Source organism: Coregonus lavaretus, assembly GCF_964263955.1.
Source record: "Coregonus lavaretus genome assembly, chromosome: 33".
Taxonomy (NCBI): Eukaryota; Metazoa; Chordata; class Actinopteri; order Salmoniformes; family Salmonidae; genus Coregonus; species Coregonus lavaretus.
In genome coordinates, this window is record NC_140020.1 from 8,151,236 (window position 1) to 8,167,800 (window position 16,565).

The following is a 16,565-nucleotide window of genomic DNA, read 5'->3' on the forward strand; positions in this document are numbered from 1 at the left end:
CTTATCTATCTCTATTCTATCTACTGTCTCTCTAGGTTTGCCAAATATGTTTTGGGAAGGCCTTACTTGACTTAAGCCAATTTACGAATGTCCTCCCTCTCACTCTGTTCGGCGGCATGTTTGTCCAGGTTTCACCAGTCGAGGCTGCTCTCAGTCATCTCTGACTGGACTACCAAGTGTTTCTGGGTCAACCCCTCTTTCTTGTCCCCTGGGAACAGTTTTGGGAATAGAGTATAAGTATTTCGCTGTAAATGTTGTTTTTGTGTTTTAGGTGTCGGTGGTGTGTGTAGAATGTAGAACTGTAGAATGTAGAACTGACTGTATATTTCAGAGTGTGGTGATGCTGGTGTTTGGAGAGGAGAAGCTCACAGAGGACCAGCTCAAAAACTGGAAGTACTGGCACAGCAGACAGCACACAGCCAAGCAGCGTTGCATTGATATTGGTGAGGGGTTACACACACACACACTGCACACACACACACACTGCACACATACGCACACACTCTCTCACACACACACACTTATGTTCTCAGAATCAGTACGTAAACATTCATTGTTAGTGTGTAAACAGTACTGTTGTGTCTTCCCTGTTTGTTCAACCCAGCTGACTACAAAGAGAGATTCAATACGATCGCCAATATTGAGGAGATCGCCTACAATGGCATCTCTTTCACATGGGACACTAAGGACGAGCCACGGGTAAGAAAGGACAATATCATGTCTTTATAGTGGCAGCAGAAATCTTTGAGTGAAGATTTTGGGCCCCGGGGTGAAGTTTCCCCTAGGTACAGATCTAGGATCAGCTTCCCCTCCCCCAACCTTAACCAATAGTGGGGGAAGTGCTGAACTGACCCAAGATCAGCATCTAATGCAGCATCTAGGGGCAACTTTACCCTACCAGATTTGAGGCAAATTTCTGTCAATGTTTTGTCAGACAAAACAAATGTAGTTACAAACAATCACCAGCTGGGGGAGACGTACACAACAATACTTTGTCTGAAACAACCCAAGACTACACTTTGTATGTAGAGACTACAATTTTGTACCTTGATTTTTTTCTACCTGCATGAAAGAAATGTCATATTGCTTCTTCAATGGAAATATAGTGCATTCAAGACAACTGGGAACTAGGAAAAAAACGACCTCAGACTGGCAAAAATCGGTGACAACAGTGATCTTCAGGTTGGAGCTCTAGGATGATGTCCAAGTTTCCAACTTGTAATTCTGATTTGGATTCCGACTTGGATGACCCCCGAGTTCACATTTGTCTTGAACGCACTGGAGTTTGGAGATTTCCGAGTTCCGAGTTGTCTTGAACACACCATAAACCCATAAATGTGCATCAGAACTGTTTATTTAATTAATTCAACATTTTCTGTTTTTATGGCATTATTGGTGCTTTTATACAATGTTTTTCATGTGTTGCATGTGAGCCTCGTGCCATAGCCTTTATCTCTGCCCCCTCAGGTGTTTGTGTCGGTGAACTGTCTAAGTACAGACTTCTCCCCTCAGAAGGGAGTGAGGGGCCTTCCTCTCAACCTCCAGATTGACACCTACAGCTTTGGGAGCCATGGTCACAAGCTAGTACACAGAGCCTACTGCCAGATTAAGGTGTTCTGTGACAAAGGTGCCGAGAGGAAGATCCGAGATGAGGAAAGGAAGCATCCTCACAGGAAGGGAAAGAGACAGGAGACAACCGCAGCATGTAAGTACATCACCTGATACAACCAATCAATCAGTTCATCAATCACCCCCCCCCACAAAAAAATAATATCAGTGTGCCAGTGTGCTTCACAAAACCCTCTCCACAACTAACCCCCAAAAAGTAAGCCAGGGCAACAGTATAAAGGCAAAACTCCATAGGTAGAAAGAAAAAACCTTCAGAGGAACCAGTCAGTCTGTAGAGTGGATGTACAATAGTAGACCTGCCTCAATAAAAGAAAAACACCTTGCAGAAAAGAAAAACACATTCACTTGTTCTGTGCAACAACAGTCCCATTAGTCTCTTCTCACAACTGATGGTGGAGCGTGCAGAGCGGAGCACCCTGATTCTGGTGAGTGATACTACTGTTGCATCCGCCTCCTATGTTAACCCCTCTACCTCGGTTTCCACTAGCTTCCACAGCCACAAAGTCAGATTCCACAGCCACAAAGTCAAAATTGGCTACAGAAACTAATGTAATTTAAGGTTAGGCATAAGGTTGGCAGTGTGGTTAGGGTTAGGTTTAAAATCTAATTTTAAGAAGATAAATTGTAGAAATGGGTGGGTTTATGACTTGGCTATAGAAGCTAGTGACGACCCTCTACCTCCCCCTGCTGTCCTGCCACAGATGTGGAAGACCCTCTACAGCTGAAGCATGTGGCCATAACATCGTTCAAAGCCATGAGTGACATGGACTCCCAGCCGGTTCTCTTCATCCCAGAGGTCCACTTCCCCAGCACCCAGCACCACCATGTAAGTCCAACATTACCCATGTTTAGGGTTGCAAAACTCTAGTAACTTTCCCAAAGTACCCAGTTTTCTTTTAAATACCAACTGGAGGATTCCTGGAATCAAGAGGGAATAAGCAGGGAAGGAATCCTCCAACCGGGATTTCTGGAAAAACTTGGGAACTTTGGGAAAGAAACTGGATTGCAACCATGTTGCACTGCAGCATATCGCCAAACTGACAGTCTCTAGGGACCCATTGTTTTTAGCCATTGCTAGGACCGAACTACATTTTCCAGGATAATTTGTAACACAAATTAGTTATAACAAATAGACACCTGGTTGCATGCATGGGAACCCATCATAATACTGCTGATTCATTTTCATACAGTACTTAGTTGAAATGTTATGTTATTTTTACTCACTGTTATTCGTTATTCTGTTTTTTTTTTTATCTTTAACTCTGCATTGTTGGAAAAGGACTCATAAATAAACATTTCACTATTAATCTGTTAGATTTTAAACGTGTGTGAGGTACATTTAAATACATAAGGGAACATTTCATATTTTTGGGACATTTCAGACGAACGTTGAGACATGAACACAAAGAAATATCACCACTAAGTGAGGTGCTATAGGGATGTTAGTGCTACACTGACTGGAGAGTTCCAGTGTACTGTAGTTAGCTTGGGACAATAGCACCTGAACAAATAGCCCAGGTAAAGAACATTCCGGAGACGTGACATCACATGTTGGTATTGTCCTGTAGTAGCTCAGGTTTCCTCCCTAAGGGTGTTTGTCCATGTAAACAGTTAGAAAACTAACCATGAACAAAGACAGTCTTTCTTTGGATCGGTCTCTCAACTGATCGGTATTACATTTTTCTGTTCATCCTTTATCAGGCATGCCTATCAGATGACGGTGAGGATAGGTGAGTACAATTTTTATATTATATACTTAGTGTAATATTTAGTGACATATGCTATAAGTGCCTATAAATGTAAAAAAAATAAAAATAAATTGATACCCATAGTAAGTGATTCACTTACTGTGCATTTTTCATAGAATTCTATACTCATGATAGTAAAAAGTTTTATTTTAAATGACTAAAATGTAAATAGTAATATGTGTTGTGTTTATCTGGTTGTAGCTTGGGGCAGAAGAGGCTACTCTACTATGATGAGGACTTTGAGTTGGCTCCTCATAAGAGAGCCAGGGGGGACGGGCCAGAGAAAGGTACATTATATTGAGATACGTATGCCGACAGTGTGTATTCAAGGGAAATAAATACAGTAAAGAGAAGGCATAAACCAGAGATTAAGAGAATTATAGAGCAAGAGAGATAGAGAGAGAATTAAATAGAGAGAGAGAGAGAGATAAATGCTCTCTGGCTGGCTGCACTGTAGTTGTGGTCGTTGCTCTGGCTACTGTTGCTCAGGCTGCTCCCACGCAGTTAATCTGACTGAATGCATGTAAACATAGGCCACGTGGCTTCCAAAGCCCTGCCCCCCCTCTCCTTAGATGCAGAAAGCACAACACACACACACACACTCAATCGATTTTCCAAGTGGAACGTGATCATTGACATGTAGTCCAAACGGGATTGGTTTTCCCATTCATGTGTTTGTGGTGGCTGTTGTAAGAATGATTAAGGGTTGTTTGCCGTTTGGCGTGGTCTGTCTCAGACTAGTCTATTTCTGACCAGGCTCACGGCCAATTCCCAAGACGCCAGCGTGAAAAGAGTCAAGAGCAAGGACAGTCAGTCACTGGCCCAGCCTTTTCTCAGTTTATGAGGTTGAAAAGTGGTGGAATTGCCCTTTAACAGGGGTCCAGGGTTGTGTCCGAAATGGCCTCCTGTCCAGGGCTCTGGTCAAAAGTAGTGCACTATATAGGGAATAGGGCGCCATTTTGAACAAAGTCCATCTTAACTGAGTTTCACTATCTTCATGATATGGGATGAGGGTGGCAGGTTTTTCAGCATGAGTACACACTATAACCATGAAAACGTCACCTGGCAGGATATTAGGGCAATACTGTAGTAGATCTCAACTCAGTGACTTGACTGAGAGAGAAACCCACACAGTAGGTCAATGTGTGAAACTGTCTCACACTATGTCTAAAAAAACACCTTTGTTTGGATTCCTCCCTCTTTTTGCTTCTCCTGTACCACAGTCTATGGCACCTCTCCCTCACACTGTGGGGGTTGGTGTGGTAGGATCTGACTGGGTTGGTGTGGTAGGATCTGACTGGGTTGGTGTGGTAGGATCTGACTGGGTTGGTGTGGTAGGATCTGACTGGGTTGGTGTGGTAGGATCTGACTGGGTTGGTGTGGTAGGATCTGACTGGGTTGGTGTGGTAGGATCTGACTGGGTTGGTGTGGTAGGATCTGACTGGGTTGGTGTGGTAGGATCTGACTGGGTTGGTGTGGTAGGATCTGACTAAAGGCTTCCGCATGCTTTGGTAGGCACCTAGTCGAACTCGGCTAGGTGAACCGAACGAGTGTCCTCACATATACCCTTAAAAGACCTTCACTTGAAAAACGAGAGAAAAGCAGCAATAGTACAGTTTGTCCATTTTGAGATGCCATAGTCAGTATACACTTCCTCAAAATAGTCTGAATTAATGTAAGGTAACTCAAGAAATCTGTCATACATTTTTACGTTTTTGCCGAGGAGAGCTTAGTCGCGCAATTTTACATTTAACTACACTGAACAAAAATATAAAATGCAACATGCAACAATTTCAAAGATTTAACTGATTTACAGTTCATATAAGTACATCAGTCAATTGAAATAAATAAATTAGGCCCTAATATATGGATTTCACACGACTGGGAATACAGATATGCATCTGTTGGTCACAGATACCTTTAAAAAAAAATAGGGGTTTGGATCAGAAAACCAGTCAGTATCTGGTGTGACCACCATTTGCCTCATGTAGCGCGACACATCTCCTTCGCATAGAGTTGATCAGGCTGTTGATTGTGGCCTGTGGAATGTTGCTCCACTCCTCTTCAATGGCTGTGCGAAGTTACTGGATATTGGCGGGAACTGGAACACGCTGTTGTACACGTGACATGTCTGGTGAGTATGCAGGCCATGGAAGAACTGGGACATTTTCAGCTTCCAGGAATTGCTTACAGATCCTTGCGATATGGGGTCCTGCATTATCATGCTGAAACATGAAGTGATGGTGGCGGATGAATGGCACGACAATGGGCCTCAAGATCTCGTCACGGTATCTCTGTGCATTCAAATTGCCATCAATAAAATGCAATTGTGTTCGTTGTCCGTAGCTTATGCCTGCCCATACCATGTCCCCACTGCCACCATGGGGCACTCTGTTCACAAAGTTGGCATCAGCAAACCACTCGCCCACACAACGCCATACACGCTGTCTTCCATCCACACTTCTCCAGCGTGCCAGTGGCCATCGAAGGTGAGCATTTGCCCACTGAAGTCGGTTACGACACCCAACTGCAGTCAGGTCAAGACCCTGGTGAGGACGACGAGCACGCAGATGAGCTTCCCTGACAGTTTGTGCAGAAATTATTTGGTTGTGCAAACCCACAGTTTCATCAGCTGTCCGGGTGGCTGGTCCCAGACGATCCCGCAGGTGAAGAAGCTGGAGTGGAGGTCCTGGGCTGGCGTGGTTACACGTGGTCTGCGGTTTTGAGGCCGGATGGACGTACTGCCAAATTTTCTAAAGTGACGTTGGAGGCGGCTAAATTCTCTGGCAACAGCTCTGGTGGACATTCCTGCACTCAGCATGCCATTTGCACGCTCCCTGAACTTAAGACATTTGTGGCATTGTGTTGTGTGACAAAACTGCACATTTTAGAGTGTCCTTTTATTGTCCCCAGCAAAGGGTGCACCTGTGTAATGATCATGCCGTTTAATCAGCTTCTTGATATGCATGCGGACGCCTTAACTCTCCTCTACACTGTAGGGGTTGGTGTGGTATCTGACTAACGGTCCTCTACACTGTAGGGGTTGGTGTGATATCTGACTAACGGTCCTCTACACTGTAGGGGTTGGTGTGATATCTGACTAACGGTCCTCTACACTGTAGGGGTTGGTGTGATATCTGACTAACGGTCCTCTACACTGTGGGGGTTGGTGTGGTATCTGACTAACAGTCCTCTACACTGTGGGGGTTGGTGTGGTATCTGACTAACGGTCCTCTACACTGTGGGGGTTGGTGTGGTATCTGACTAACGGTCCTCTACACTGTAGGGGTTGGTGTGGTATCTGACTAACGGTCCTCTACACTGTGGGGGTTGGTGTGGTATCTGACTAACGGTCCTCTACACTGTGGGGGTTGGTGTGGTATCTGACTAACAGTCCTCTACACTGTGGGGGTTGGTGTGGTATCTGACTAACGGTCCTCTACACTGTGGGGGTTGGTGTGGTATCTGACTAACGGTCCTCTACACTGTGGGGGTTGGTGTGGTATCTGACTAACGGTCCTCTACACTGTAGGGGTTGGTGTGATATCTGAATAACGGTCCTCTACACTGTAGGGGTTGGTGTGATATCTGACTAACGGTCCTCTACACTGTAGGGGTTGGTGTGATATCTGAATAACGGCCTCTACACTGTAGGGGTTGGTGTGGTATCTGACTAACGGTCCTCTACACTGTGGGGGTTGGTGTGGTATCTGACTAACAGTCCTCTACACTGTGGGGGTTGGTGTGGTATCTGACTAACGGTCCTCTACACTGTGGGGGTTGGTGTGGTATCTGACTAACGGTCCTCTACACTGTAGGGGTTGGTGTGGTATCTGACTAACGGTCCTCTACACTGTGGGGGTTGGTGTGGTATCTGACTAACGGTCCTCTACACTGTGGGGGTTGGTGTGGTATCTGACTAACGGTCCTCTACACTGTGGGGGTTGGTGTGGTATCTGACTAACAGTCCTCTACACTGTGGGGGTTGGTGTGGTATCTGACTAACGGTCCTCTACACTGTGGGGGTTGGTGTGGTATCTGACTAACGGTCCTCTACACTGTGGGGGTTGGTGTGGTATCTGACTAACGGTCCTCTACACTGTGGGGGTTGGTGTGGTATCTGACTAACAGTCCTCTACACTGTGGGGGTTGGTGTGGTATCTGACTAACGGTCCTCTACACTGTGGGGGTTGGTGTGGTATCTGACTAACGGTCCTCTACACTGTGGGGGTTGGTGTGGCATCTTTTTGTGCGGTATCTGATGGTTTGTTTCATTCCTCTAGTGCTGCTTTATGTCCGTAAGGAGACAGAGGAGGTGTTTGATGCTCTGATGCTGAGGACGCCCACTCTGGCAGGACTACTGGAGGCTGTGAGTACGTTTGTTGTGTTCTATTTTGCTCAAAACATATTTTTTTGACGCTTAAGTGTGTACATTACTCAGGATATCATTTTTTAACAGGCAAAGTTCAATAATAGCTAAGCAGATATATGTAGCTGTTTGTGTAAAGTGCACCCTAGGCCCTGGTCAAAAGTAGTGCACTATAAAGGGAATAGGTTGTCACAGGAAGAGGGATTTGTTTCCTGTTTGTGTCTATCAGGAAGTAGTCTCTTGTCAGAGAATGCACACAGGCATCCACAGTGACGTTCAATGGAATGTATTGTATTGTCTAATGCCTGTTTGCACCCAGTTCACATAGGGGGTTTCCCATGTTTTTCCATCACATCTCTAGGTAACTGATAAATACGAGCTGCCGCTTGAGAAAATGGGGAAAGTCTACAAGAGGTGCAAAAAAGGGTAAGACTGGTGTCACTGCTTTTGATCTAGGTCACTGGGAATAAAGTGTGCATCTCAAATTGCACCCTATTTCCTATGTAGTGCACAATGGGAAAGGGTGCAATTTGGGACGTAATCCAAAGTAAATAATCTGTAACATGTTTATAGAGTAAACAACACTCTGAAGATAAGGAAATCACCTCTCCTGTCCTGTAGGATCCTAGTCCATATGGACGACAACATCATCAAGCATTACTCCAATGAGGATGCCTTCCAGATCAACATGGAAGAGGTGGGGGGGAAGATGCTGCTGACGCTGACTGAGATCTGAGCCCGGACAAGGGAAGTATTCGTCAGGACAAACAACATTTTGCAACGGAAAACAAAAATGAGCTTTTCTTATTGGAGCAGTCCCAAGTTATTAGATCTCTGGTTTTAGTGTTTTTTTATTCTGTTTTTCAGTCCTTTTTCTACTTAGTGAATAGTATGAACACGACCCTGGTCAGGAGGAGTGGAGTCTGTTGTTATTGGCCTCCAGGTTGAGACCCTTGGAGGTGACACACATGTTGACCCCCGGCAGCCGAGGAGGGGCCCACAACAGTAGGATTAGTCACGTGTTTACACAACTGTAACATACTTCTACAAGGAAAACAAGATATTTTCATGAGTTCTGCATTTCTGCTGCGCCAGTGCCTATGAGGCCATTTCTGGTGTGGTTGGTTGCGCAACATGGCTACCTTGCTCGCTGGCAAGAAAAATACATTTAAGTATTTTCACGCAAAATGTGACTGATTGATTGATTCACAAGCAGCGGAGTGGAGTCACACCGTACTGCTGGGGCTTTTTGGCAATCACTGTAGCTATGGTACAAGATGAAACTATGATGAGGACCATTTGGAAACAATATTGTGTAACGGCCAATTATATTTTCCTACTTTTTAGACGGTTTTTCTAATGTGTAGTTTTTGATCAACTACTTTTTGGTGGATATATACAGGCAAGACAGCAGAGTTGACTTCAGAATGCCAGTGAACGTATGAAAGTATGATGTATTATTTTAAAGTATATTTGGAAGATATGTAAAACATGATGCGGTGACTGGCTATTTCTGCCAGTACTTACTTTTATATTTATTTTTCAGAACTCTTGACGTGATGATTACATTTTTTGTAAGTTTACATCATGAAAAAAGTTATATAGTAATTCAATAATATAGCTATGTATTTATATTTGCATTTTTTAAATGTTGTGCCAAGTATGTTGTGTGTGTCTGAATCTAGATTTATAGATGGCAACACCATTTTTTGTGATGACAGAATGTGAGTCTTTTTTTGCAACAGGAAATGAGGGTTGGGGGTCAGGAAGTGTGTGTTAATTTGGAGTCAGTCCTGTCAGCAGATGCTTACCCATAGTGGTTATTAAATTTGTTGAAGTCATTCTTCAGACTAAGCCTTTCTTTGGAAATTGTGTGTTTGTAGGAGAACCGAGCTACATCAACGAGGCATGAAGCAGAGGATGTGCAGATTAGGTGATTAGTAATACACTACATAGGGAACAGAACCACATCAGAGAGTGTGTTTTAGAGCCCTCTAGATTGAGAAAGTAAAATAAAATAAGTCTGAGAACTATCTTTCTCACAGCTCTTTTAGTCCTGAACATCATGCAGTCAGGCTATCCCATGCGACTACTTTTAAAGACACTTAGGCCCGTACACACTCAAGTTGTACAACTGATGTACAAGTTTTGGTTGTGATACAACGAAGAGAGAAATAATGTAGAAAGTGCTGTGGAGACGGTGAAATGGTTGTGTAATCACTTTTGCGCTTACAAACTATTGTGCCACAAAAATATCTGTTGTATTATATCACAGTTGTTCTGGCTGTGTTAAACCAGCCATATGACGAGTCTGACAACCAGAATGTACTGTAGGCCTAGGCTATGTGCTGCGAGTGGTGCGGTAGAGCTGAGTGAGGCAGCCTTTATTGGATCTTAATAAAATACTAAATATTTGTCCGTGTGCAGTCTCAAATGGTACCCTATTCCCTATTTAGTGCACTACTTTATACCAGGGCCCATAGGGAAGATTGTTCAATTTGGGACGTATCCCTTGTCCTTGTACAGTCTGAGCCAGTCTCTGCCCTCTCTTCACCCCACCCCAGGGGTGTGGGCCACATTCACCCTGGTGAGATTTTAGCAAGACCATGTAGGTCTCAGCTCGGGCCCAACTCTCCTGACGGTGTCGATTGTTAGCTGCATGGTGTAACTGGCAGTCAGAATGCTGCCTGCCTGCAGTGCTCAGACAAGGCGGAAATGTGAGGGTGTGAGATACATTCTCGGAGTGTTGAGTAATAATTTAGCGTGGTTACATTTTTAATCAGAGATATTTCACCTCAGGAGTCCACAGAGATGATACTGGAAGCATCTTCTTCTTTCACATACACTTCCACTAAGGGAGTTTAGGGGGAGAGGGACTGTGGAGAGTACGCAATACAGCAAGCATGTTACATCTCAGTGTTTTGAGTCAAGCCCTCCCAACATTCCAGAATCCCATCCACCTCAACAGACTACGCTCTGTTAGTAAGGTGCACTGAAGTGGCGCTCCATTCCCTGTGTGTATGTGTGAGAGAGAGAGAGTTCCGCCTTGGTCAGTGAGCCCACCACTGTTTGTTCAGTGTCCCTGTGGGACATCACATCTGTTGCCCAGAGCTCCCAGCATCCTCTCTCGTCTCACACCCACCCACGCTGCATGGCCCATGTGCTCACTGCTAACCAATTTATCAACCTAACTAACAACCTTAAAAGTTTATTTTCTGGAGTCTCTTAATCATTTGAGGATCAGTAGGCTGCGTCCCACACATGGAAAAGATAGGCTCTGTCCTGGATGGAACACTATTCCCTATATAGTGCACTACTTTTGACCAGGGACCATAGGGAATATATAGGGATATATGCTGTACACACACACACACACACACACACACACACACACACATACATATACAGTACCAGTCAAAGGTTTGGACACACCTACTTATTCAAGGGTTTTTCTTTCTTTTTACTATTTTGTAGAATAATAGTGAAGACATCACAACTATGAAATAACACATATGGAATCATGTATTAACCAAAAAAGTGTTAAACGAATCAAAATATATTTTCAGATTTTAGATTCTTGCCTTGATGACAGCTTTGCACACTCTTGGCATTCTCTCAACCAGCTTCACCTGGAATGCTTTTCCAACAGTCTTGAAGGTGCTGAGCACTTGTTGGCTGCTTTTCCATCACTCTGCGGTCCAACTCATCCCAAACCATCTCAATTGGGTTGAGGTCGGGGGATTGTGGAGGCCAGGTCATCTGATGCAGCACTCCATCACTCTCCTTCTTGGTCAAATAGCCCTTACACAGCCTGGAGGTGTGTTGGGTCATTGTCCTGTTGAAAAAGAAATGATAGTCCCACTAAGCGCAAACCAGATGGGATGGCGTATCTCTGCAGAATGCTGTGTTAGCCATGCTGGTTAAGTGTGCCTTGAATTCTAAATAAATCACAGACAGTGTCACCAGCAACGCACCCCCACACCATAACACCTCCTCCTCCATGCTTTACGGTGGGAACTACACATGCGGAGATCACAACACAACGGATTGGCTCAAACTCATTAAGAAGGAAAGAAATTCCACAAATTAACTTTTAAGAAGGCACACCTGTTAATTGAAATGCATTCGAGGTGAAGCTGGTTGAGAGAATGCTAAGAGTGTGCAAAGCTGTCATCAAGGCAAAGGGTGGCTATTTTAAGAATCTCAAATACAAAATATATTTTCATTTGTTTAACACTTTTTTGGTTACTACATGATTCCATATGTGTTATTTCATAGTTTTGATGTCTTCACTATTATTCTACAATGTACAAAATAGTAAAAAGAAAGAAAAACTCTTGAATGAATAGGTGTGTCCAAACTTTTGACTGGTACTGTACATTCTGAACAAAAATATAAACGCAACAATTTCAAAGATTTTACTGAGTTACAGTTCATATAAGGAAATCAGTAAATTGAAATAAATTAGGCCCTAATCTATGGATTTCACATGACTGGGAATACAGATATGCATCTGTTGGTCACAGATACCTTAAAACAAAGGTAGGGGCATGGATCTGAATACCAGTCAGTATCTGGTGTGACCACCATTTGCCTCATGCAGAGCGACACATCTCCTTCGCATAGAGTTGATCAGGCTGTTGACTGTGGCCTGTGGAATGTTGTCCCACTCCTCTTCAATGGCTGTACGAAGTTGCTGTATATTGGCGGGAACTGGAACACCCTGTCATACAAGTCAATCCAGAGCATCCCAAACATGCTCAATGAGTGACATGTCTGGTGAGTATGCAGGTCCTGGAAGAACTGGGACATTTTTATCTTCCAGGAATTGTATACAGATCCATGCGACATGGGGCCATGCATTATCATGCTGAAACATGAGGTGATGGCGGCGGATGAATGGCATGACAATGGTCCTCAGGATCTCGTCACGGTATCTGTGCATTGAAATTTCCATCGATAAAATGCAATTGTGTTCGTTGTCCGTAGCTTATGCCTGCCCATACCATAACCCCACCACCACTCTGTTCACAAGGTTGACATTAGCAAACCGCTCGCGAATATGATGCCATCCACATTGTCTGCGGTTATGAGGCCGGTTGGATGTACTGCCAAATTCTCTAAAACAACGTTGGAGGTGGCTTATGGTAGAGAAGTTAACATTTAATTATCTGGCAACAGCTCTGGTGGACATTCCTTCAGTCAGCATGCCAATTGCACGCTCTCTCAAGACTTGAGACGCCTGTGGCATTGTGTTGTGTGACAAAACATTTTAGAGTGACCTTTTATTGTCCCCAGCACAAGGTGCACCTGTGTAATGATCATGCTGTTTAATCAGCTTCTTTATATGCCACACCTGTCAGGTGGCTGGATTATATTGGCAAAGGATAAATGCTCACAGTGATGTAAACAAATTTGTGCACAATATAGAGAAATAAGCTTTTTGTGCATATGGAACATTTCTGGGATCTTTCATTTCAGCTCATGAAACATGGGACCAATACTTTACATGTTGCGTTTATATTTTTGTTCAGTATAAATTATATACACCCTTGCCTGGAAATTTGGTGAATAAGCCGAGTCTCTTCAGCCTGGGTCAAATGAGCCAGTGTGGTACCAATAACTGTTGCTTTCTTTTGGGCAGCAGCTTACGATCCCATCCCATCCCTCCTTCCGTTCTGTTTTTTTCTCACTATAATAGCCATCCTATCACACGCCAGGCAGAGTCTAGCAAGCGTTGGCAAGCATTGGTTTTCTCCATGTTCCAACGTTTCCAAGACAACAGCCACCCAATTAGCATCTCATGTAGCCATATGTCGATGTCATAGTGCAATTTTGATTAATATATCATCCATGTTCTGGAATTCTAATTTGATTCATAGGAAAAACTATTCACTTAGCATGACACAGACACACCTGTATATAGTAAAAGCATGACTATACAAGGTAAAACATTTCAAATGTAGGCAGGGGCGGACTGGAACCAGAAATCGGCCCTGCCATTTTTAACACACCGGACAATGCTTTTCCTTGAGGCCCCCACAAAGCCAATTTTTTCCTTGAGGCCCCCATTATTAGCCAGATAATTATCATTTAGCACCAAAAAAAACAAGTTAGACAGGCCCACTTGGCTAAAAATGGACCAGCCCATCTGGCATTTGCACAAAATGCCAGATGGCCAGTCCACCCTTGAATGTAGATCACTCAGAAACTGGAGTTGACATTTGGCTGTGTTGAACAATGACTTCCTTGTTCGTAAGACATTACATGACTTTCGTCCCCGGTCCCCCCAAAGGATGTTTTGGAAAACGCTAGATTTTATGTGTGATCCTATTTAGGTCAGGTTTATGTAAGTGTGACATTTTAGCATCATTCAACCAGTTGGTTATACAGTTGCTATATTGATCCAACAAAAGATCCAGGAAAAGAAAAGATCCAAATGAGTTTGTTTTAAAGCAAGGCAATGCTTTAAACATTCTGTGGTTAGAAAATGTCAGAAGTGTAAATGCTAGGTCAGCAGGGTAGTTGGGGAGACAGATCTGTTTTCCCTCAGTGTATATTAGCAGGGAGTGGCTGTCAGCTGAAGAGGTTATATATGTGCACTACCACCCCTCTACTGGAGTCTGGAGGCGTGGTGTGTGTGTGTGTATGAGCATGTGTGCGTGAGTGTGTGTGTATCAAAGTTCATTCAGTTTACCTCAGCCTCACTCTCCTCCCACCACCTCCCTCTCTCTCCCCTTCCACCAGCTCTCTCTCAGCTGTCTCCATAGCAGCCCAGGGCTACCCTTGGCTCGCAGTGTGGCGTCACCCTAAAACTCCCAGCCAAACAGTCTTCTACTACACACACACAACATTACAATGCCTTCTACACCCACCGCCTCGACAGGTGCTATGCATCACAGGAGGTTTGTGGCACCTTAATTGGGGAGGACGAGCTCGTGGAATTAGTGGAATGGTATCAAATACACCAAACACATGGTTTCCATGTGTTTAATGCCATTCCATTAACTCCGTTCCAGCCATTATTATGAGCTGTCCTCCCCTCAGCAGCCTCCACTGCTATGCGTTGCCTTAGAACAACACAATCTACAGAATGAAGAGAACTCACTGTGTGTACAAGGTGAGACTGGATTGTATTGTATGTGTGTATGTGTATGTGTGAGAGAGAGAGAGAGAGAGAGAGAGAGTTAACACTACATAGTCCAACCCCTGCAGAAACAAGATCCAGACAACAGTGTATAAAACTGAAAGTGACTGCCTGGAGATCTTATATGTTCCATCCCCAATTGAACTCATCTCAACCCAAGCTGCACCCTTTCAGATGACATTGTTTTCCCACGACAAGACTTGTCTAGTTATTTTGGAATGGATATCTTAGATGTTTTCCTGTGAATACATGTGTGTTTATGTGAACAAAGTCATCTTTGTGAATTGTCATATTGATGTGAAAGCATAAAATTCATACCAATACAATTTCATACAAGGCAGGGAAACACATTCATTGCTTTAATACTTTGATTGTCATTATCATTGTAAGGAAGTCACAAATCAGGAAGGAACCTAAGAATCTTATAGAAATGGGTGGTCTCATATTTTCTGCTGTGATTGTCTACACATTTTAATACAAAAGAAAGCTGTCAGACACCTGAATGCATGTCCAATAAACAACAACTTCATTCTCTTTGGTTGCCACATAGATTGAGACAAGGTTTATTTCTGTGGGCTTAATACAATCTCCAGGGAGCGGGCATGGAGTGAGAAAAAGCTTTGTCTGCTGCCTCCATCTCAGACTGACTGACACATATTCTCTCTCAACCCTCCAAGATCCCTACAACATTGTTTTTACGAATAATTATTTCTGCATTTTCTTAGTTACAGAAGTGGTGCTCATTTTCTGTTGTTCACTTCACTATCAGATGGAACAAAGCCCTTTGGGTCTGGATGTGGCATGTGCTCAAGCCTGGACAGCACCGAGTGAAATACAAAGGCTCTTTTAAGGGTTAATATACAGCCACAACAAAGCTCCCTCCTTCAGAGGCCCCGCCCTGATTTTTTTTTTTATCGGGAGCCTGTTTACAACCTAAACGCATTGGAGTCATTGGGTTCCTTGGGTTCGCCCATTGGGGGAGGAAAAGGAGGAGGGAGAGTGGGGTGCAAATTCAGAGACTGGAGAAAAGGAAAAGGACACAGCGCACAGGAAAACAATAAGAGACAGAATGTATGAACAAAGCTGAAATATACATATCATGTATATTATGACTAGCCTATAGATGCATTTCCAAACAATGAAGCTCCATCTATATTTTGACCCCACCCATTTTCCCATAGATCAGGAAAATGAAAAATATAATCATGTATCCTAATTATATTATCTTATTACTGTTTCTCTAAAATAAATCTCAAATTAATTTGAGGATCCTGACTGATTAACATGTATTTACACTGAGTAACAGGCATTTATTACACCAGTTATTACACAGTAATTACACTCAGCTATAATAAAACAAAGGCGCAATAATATTGTTTCACATTTATCATAACCGGGGCTAAATTGTTTATTTTCGAAGCTCACGTAGCCTATATTCTACAGCTTCCCTATTCATTTCTTTGTGTCCCCCATTTTGCGCAAGCCCGCTTTGCGCGCGCTCCCCTGGCAAAGCAAGCCAGACGCGTGCAAATATCTCACGATTTCGCCTGTTCGCGGTTTCAACCTTTCCCCTAGTTCTCGAGCACCGAGTTCACTGGGTTTACTCTGACACCGCTGACTCCACCGTCACGCCCTCCAACAGCCACGCACCCTCTTTCCTCCAATCGGGCCA

The 16,565-nt window shown here is 43.7% G+C and overlaps 1 protein-coding gene across 1 annotated transcript in view; it reads left to right on the top strand.

Moving 5' to 3' along the window:
• Positions 1–9,586, top strand: part of LOC311108530 (grainyhead-like protein 1 homolog) — a gene marked incomplete at its 5' end in the record, with an annotated part of 16,526 nt that extends 6,940 nt beyond the window's left edge. The window contains 9 exon segments of the mRNA XM_084151177.1: positions 298–443; positions 605–699; positions 1,468–1,705; positions 2,331–2,455; positions 3,331–3,359; positions 3,579–3,664; positions 7,661–7,746; positions 8,108–8,172; positions 8,368–9,586. Coding sequence (XP_084007303.1) covers positions 298–443; positions 605–699; positions 1,468–1,705; positions 2,331–2,455; positions 3,331–3,359; positions 3,579–3,664; positions 7,661–7,746; positions 8,108–8,172; positions 8,368–8,482 — 985 coding nt within the window. The 3' untranslated portion in view covers positions 8,483–9,586.
• Between the last annotated feature and the right edge of the window lie 6,979 nt (positions 9,587–16,565).